Below are 6020 nucleotides of genomic sequence, written 5' to 3'. Positions count from 1 at the left end.
AAGTACGTAAGTAATACTAAATAAGTTAACTGAGATTCCATACTGATATTTTTACAATAGCCATAGAAAAGTTACTATAATGTATGTGTCTGTTTGGATAGTTATATAAAGAATACAAATAAAAGATGCATGTTCGCATGATGGTGCTTCTATTTTACTACAGTAAAATCTACTTTTTGATTAATAGGTAAGGCAAGAATTATGAAACCTCCTCTGGATATGGGTTTCCTCTACTAAGGATTGGGCTTTAGGTCTACTAAACTAGCTAAATGTGGACTTAGGACGTTGGACTTTTTCTAGAACTTTCTAAAGAACTCCAAGCATACTCGCAAGGTTTCTCTTATCAAATATTTGTTTAATTTGCTTTCAATAATTCCTGATTACATTTTCCGAGTAAAAACATCATGCAAATCACCAGAATCATGAGTGATTGAACTATGAACCACATAAGGGCTACTAATATTATACGTACCTATAATGACATTAACAATATAATATGATGTATCTCGGAGTACTGCAAAGGAAGCACTTGTAATAAAGTAAATTAGGTAAGTACTTCAGAGTATTTAAATACTTCGTAATAGCATTTCCTTATTGTACCTAAACCTCACACGCTCACTCTCTATTTTATTGCTAATGCCCGAAAAGGGAAAGTTAATTATTATAAATAATCTTAAAATAGTTTAATAAGAATGTTTTCTTCAAAATAGGTACATATATTGATAATAACATTTTTTTAATGGACTACGTTTTAGGACGGAACAAAACTTTAGTTCTAAAATGGACGTTTCGGAACGGATTTGACACTTTGACAGTTTCAATGTGGCAGGCAAACAGCAATCGGTGGCAAATCTTGATTACAATTTTATGAAAGCTTTTCGATCATAAAGTACGACGAATTATTATGATGTAAATTATATTGTGTTATATTTGTTTTAAATTTAAAGGATTTTTTGTTTAAAAAAATTGTGTCAAGTTAATTTCGAAACAAAATCATTCAAAAGATGTCCTGGATGTCCGTCATTATAGTTCCATAAAACATGACACAATATTCCAACGACAATAACTATTGCACGCATTGAAAGATGTATCATATTCTTAGAATTATTTTATATAGATTGTGGGTCGTGGCTGTGTTAACATTTTTCTCCAGTATAATTGTGTTTTGGTTTTATGGGTTTATCACCGCGTTTTTAGTGTTTTCCCTGGGCACATCAGGTAAGCGCGCTTTATTCAGTAAATACCTTGATTATTAAGCTCTATGTGTGATTTAATCGTGCATTACGTCAAAAAAACGTACTGTTTAAGACATTGTTTTATAAAAACCACCATGATTTAAGATGTGGCCTTGCATAACTTATTGCATAGTGTTTAATGTTGGTTAATGAACTATTTTATACCCAGGAATTAATAAACTATGACTGCATATTTCTATGAACTCATGATTTGACTGATAATACTGTTAAGGATGAGGTCTTATCTTAGTAAAGTAGAAAAGCTTGCCTTATCAGTTTCTGTGAAAATTTGTCTTGTAAAATGTGTGTGTTTAATATTTTTTTGTTATCAGGCATTCTGTATAGTGCACAGGATTTACTGCTGTATTATCCCAATGATCCACCGGACTCAAGGGTATTTGTGCTGCAACCAAGCAACTACAAGTTACCATATGAAAGTATCAAGATAAATAACAAAGATGGCTTTAAAATTCACATGTTTCTTATAAAACAGACTACTAATAGTAATCACAAACCTACTATGATATTTTTCCATGGTAATGCAGGCAATATGGGACAGAGGTAAGAGATAAATTATATTTCCTTGTAACTATCCTGCTCTTAAATTGTAGATGTAAAAGTTACATATTATTTACAGTTTAGTGTCATTTATGAGGAAAACTATGTGACACTACTATGTTTTATTAATTTGACATTGCTGCACTGGTATGCTAGATGCTATTTCAGTTATAAATCCTTAATAGTCATGGTACCCAATAATATGGAAGGAAACAAGGAGCATGAGTATCTGACATAAATATATTTAATAATTAAATTGCAAATACAAGGTTTGTCAGTTCCCAGTGATATTGAGCAGTTAAGGCAGTTTGTAATATTAAGTTTTCAGTGGAAATAAGTCTGACTACATGTTCGATTAATTATTATGTACTGGCTGTCTAAATTTAACTAATTATTTGTGTTCCATAACAGAATGAAGAATCTGCATTACTTTTTAATATAACTTCCTATTTTTAAATATAATTACACATATTTAATCCAATAATAAGTCTTGTTTGCCTTTAACAAGATTTGGATTTCTTGGACCTGTTATTTTTGTTATTATTCTCATTTATTAATGGGAAATGTGTCTAATGAGAGTAAAATAGTAAATAAATATATTTGAAATACATCTTAACTCTGTAAGTGTTTGTACGACAGACACAAGTTTACTGTAAAATACATAACATAATTGCAGCATTCTGTAACAAACTGTCAAGTATCCAAGGGCAATTTATTCTTAATTGCATTCAATCTGAATCCTACACTATTGTTGTGCACCATTTATGTCTATTCATCCATTTTCCAACAGCACAGACATACAATGTAAGGTCTCTGGAGACTAGGCTTCAATATTGTGTTTGAATAGAATAATGACAAAATTGCAGTGGCATCAAGGACCAGTTCATCATAACATAAATAGATTTTCCTGTTAGTAAATAAGTGGTACAGTCAATAACTACAATAACTCTTTTAATTTCAGATTGTCAAATGTGTCTGGGTTCTATCACAAATTAAATATTAATATACTAATGGTAGAGTATAGAGGTTATGGCTTGTCAGAAGGTACCCCTTCTGAGAAAGGTTTATATGTAGATGCACAGTCTGCCCTAGATTACATAATGCAGAGAACTGACATTGATGTCAGTAAACTTATTGTTTTTGGTAGATCATTAGGTGAGTATTGACTTGTAGTTTTAATACCTTGTAATAGAATTAACAGTGACTTTTGAGTAGTGACCCCAATGTTAAAGGTTAGTATTGAAACTCAGGCAATTCTTGGACTCTGTCTTTCTCAAATTACTAGATAGAAATTACTTATAATTTGCTCATAATAGCTGGTGATTAATTAAATGCATTTAAGACAAGAACTTGATTGGACAGTTTGTTCTTGAAGTTAACTGCAGAGATTGTCAAGTGATGAGTGAAATTTTGTTTTAAAGATATTTTCACCATTTTGTATGTGTTACATAGGTTAACTATAGTTTAATTTTTTAGGTGGAGCCATAGCAATAGACTTAGCATCAAGGTTGGAGTATAGAAACAAAATCTGGGCACTAGTGGTAGAGAATACCTTTACTAGCATTCCAGACATGGCACAAGTAATACTCAAATGGAAATGTCTAAAGTGGCTCCCACAGTTCTGTCACAAAAACAAGGTAACTAGTTAACTACCTACTTGTTCATATCATCATGTTCTTCATCATATTTTATTATAAATAAGTAAGCATTTGTGACACAGAGAGCTAACGCTCTCAATCATGACCAATCATAAGTTGATATTAATATCCATGTTATATTTCCAGTATATGTCTTTAAAAAAAATGGGTCACATAATGACACCTACTTTGGTGATTTGTGGTTCGAATGACGCTCTGGTCCCGCCGTCTATGGCAAAGGAACTGTACATGAGGTGTGCAGCCATCTGCAAGAAGCTAGTGGTGATGCCGGGTGGAGGACACGATGACACATGGACCTGCAGAGACTATTACACTTCTGTTCAGCAATTCTTAGTGAATGTCCCACCATTACCTGACGAAATTGGTCCATTTTTTGACGAGGACGCCAATCCCGCCATAGGACATACTATAGTGCACACAGTATAGTACCTTTATACATCTAGAAGTAGCGTAATGGTAGATAAAAGATTTAGTAATAAATTATAATTTTACAAATTTTATATAGAAAATATTTTAATAGATTCTATTACAGTAAACGAATGATATTTCCTAGATATCCAATAGCAATGTGTTTGGTACAAAAAGGCGGTGAAATAAATAAGTGTGAGTTTGTTTTTGATTATATTTATACATTCATATATTATATAGTTTAGTGTTGTAAATTGTAAGCAATTTTTAAAAACGAACTACAAAGTAAAAAAAAAAATATTTTTGTAATGATGCACAAATCCATAAATTAATAGAAATAAGGGGCATTAAGCCATATCTTCGCCTTGCGTTTGACTGATTTTGTTGTCGCCAGTATTAATAAGAAACGGTTTAATTAAGAAATGCCTTAGTGTCAGAGGGGCTGTAGCTAAATCAATTCGTTATAGAATTAACATATTTTTATAGTCAAAGCAATCATTTCGTTGATATCAATTCGATACAAAGCTTTACGGATATTTATTACGAGAAATGCAGGAGTACAATTAATATAATTCGAGTATTAAATTATATAAATGATACATAAGTATATTAATATATCATGCATTCATAGCAATATTTAGTAGGTATTCCATACACTTGTATTCGTCCGTCCTAACAATTGATGAAATTGTCTACAATCTTATAACTGCAGAATGATAATTAATATTGAAATCCACTACTCAAGTGGGTAGTGGTTAGAAAAGTTATTCCTATATGATAATATAGGCTTTATAAAGTTGTTAAATGTTACGATGACCCTACAAACCTACGCATATTAAAATGTCCCAATAGTTTAAGAAGGTTATAGGATGTATGGTTGATTGGTAATTTGTGTTCAATGTTTCAAGTTGAAGTTTTTACATAATGTCTTCAGTAAATACCTCTTACATATTCTGTGTGTTATTTTATTATACACTATGATTATTGTTGGTGATAGTATCATAACATAGGATTTGGCTAGTATTCAAATTATTACTTAATAAAGCACAACAAGCAATAACACAAAAGTACATTGTACATACATCATATATTCTAATATTATATTCTAAATACCTCATGTGATTTTACCGCTAATGTTTAGCTTCTTAGTGCCAAAATATTATTTGACAAACTAGTTAGCATTTCTTTTAATTATTTATACTTAAATGTTTGTATAATGCATAATGTAGTTTGATTTATTGAGTAATTCACGACTTCGCGCAAATCTTATCAAGAAATAATACTGATTTTATTAAATTATATTATCTTTTTCAAGCTGATGTTTTTTATTTCAAGCAGAGATGCAATCTACTAAAACTATAAATTATAAGAAATACCTTCCTATATATTCGTTTCTCACAAGCATCTGAAGAAACTACCACATTTCACTCAGCATCAGCAGCTATTTTAACACCTAGGAAGCAAAATCTTCGAATGCCGAGTGTTAATTATAACGAAACTTAATAGAAATAAATAACAGCATGTTTTCTTTCAGTATCTACGTTAAGATACCTATCTGTAATATTTTAACTTGTTTCCCTCCACGCACCCTATTTTTTCGGCTCTGAATAGTAAATGTAGATCCCATGAAAACAGGCGATCGATCCTATTAGTATTTTTTTTAAAGCATCTCATGTCCTAAGAATTTCTCTTGTGTCACAGGGGCTTTTACAAACATACAAATAACGGACACAAAGCACAATAATACCCGAAGAATTATTTGAGGATCGCACAAATGTTTGTCCCGTGCAGGAATCGAACCTACGACCTCTCGACGCAATATATTTAACTAAAAAAATAATAGGTACGAGACAAAATTGGCTTCAAGTAAAGTGAAGTGCTTTCCTTGCATTCTCTTACAGTGTAGCGAAAAACCTATTGCTCAGTGTGGAATACTTACTTCTCACCAAGTCTTAATTTTTCAGCTTTAGTTTCTTCTTCGGCTTCGGCGCTTTGACTCCCTTAGACAGGTCCATTCCTTTTGAGAAGTACCTATGTGTAGGCGGATATCTATTTTCTGGTGTAAGAACGTCAAAATAAACTGGATAACATCACCATTACATGGTACTCTGGTAACCATCTATTAACACAACCATTTTTGTTGTTGCATCATTTTATTTGT

General features: G+C 31.5%; 1 protein-coding gene across 1 annotated transcript; it reads left to right on the top strand.

Annotated features, from left to right (window-relative positions):
- The first annotated feature begins 821 nt into the window (after nt 1-821).
- Nucleotides 822-5173, top strand: Bem46 (abhydrolase domain containing 13-like protein Bem46). Its single transcript, XM_076135012.1, has 5 exons — nt 822-1218; nt 1568-1796; nt 2755-2948; nt 3270-3430; nt 3578-5173. The coding sequence occupies exons 1-5, from the start codon at nt 1086-1088 to the stop codon at nt 3875-3877; spliced, it is 1017 nt and encodes a 338-aa protein (XP_075991127.1). The 5' UTR covers nt 822-1085; the 3' UTR covers nt 3878-5173.
- Nucleotides 5174-6020: the final 847 nt, after the last annotated feature.

The sequence above is a fragment of the Anticarsia gemmatalis genome, chromosome Z (genome assembly GCF_050436995.1).
Source record: "Anticarsia gemmatalis isolate Benzon Research Colony breed Stoneville strain chromosome Z, ilAntGemm2 primary, whole genome shotgun sequence".
Classification (NCBI taxonomy): Eukaryota; Metazoa; Arthropoda; class Insecta; order Lepidoptera; family Erebidae; genus Anticarsia; species Anticarsia gemmatalis.
Note: the sequence above shows the minus strand (reverse complement) of the source record. Positions and strands in the feature narration are given on the sequence as shown.

Bases quoted from the DNA above. Each gene is read 5' to 3' on its own strand.
- Bem46 (XM_076135012.1), top strand. From the start codon at position 1,086: ATGTATCATATTCTTAGAATTATTTTATATAGATTGTGGGTCGTGGCT. The intron at 1,219-1,567 runs GTAAGCGCGCTT...TTTTGTTATCAG, and splicing joins GTTTTCCCTGGGCACATCAG to GCATTCTGTATAGTGCACAG. The intron at 1,797-2,754 runs GTAAGAGATAAA...TTTTAATTTCAG, and splicing joins GCAGGCAATATGGGACAGAG to ATTGTCAAATGTGTCTGGGT.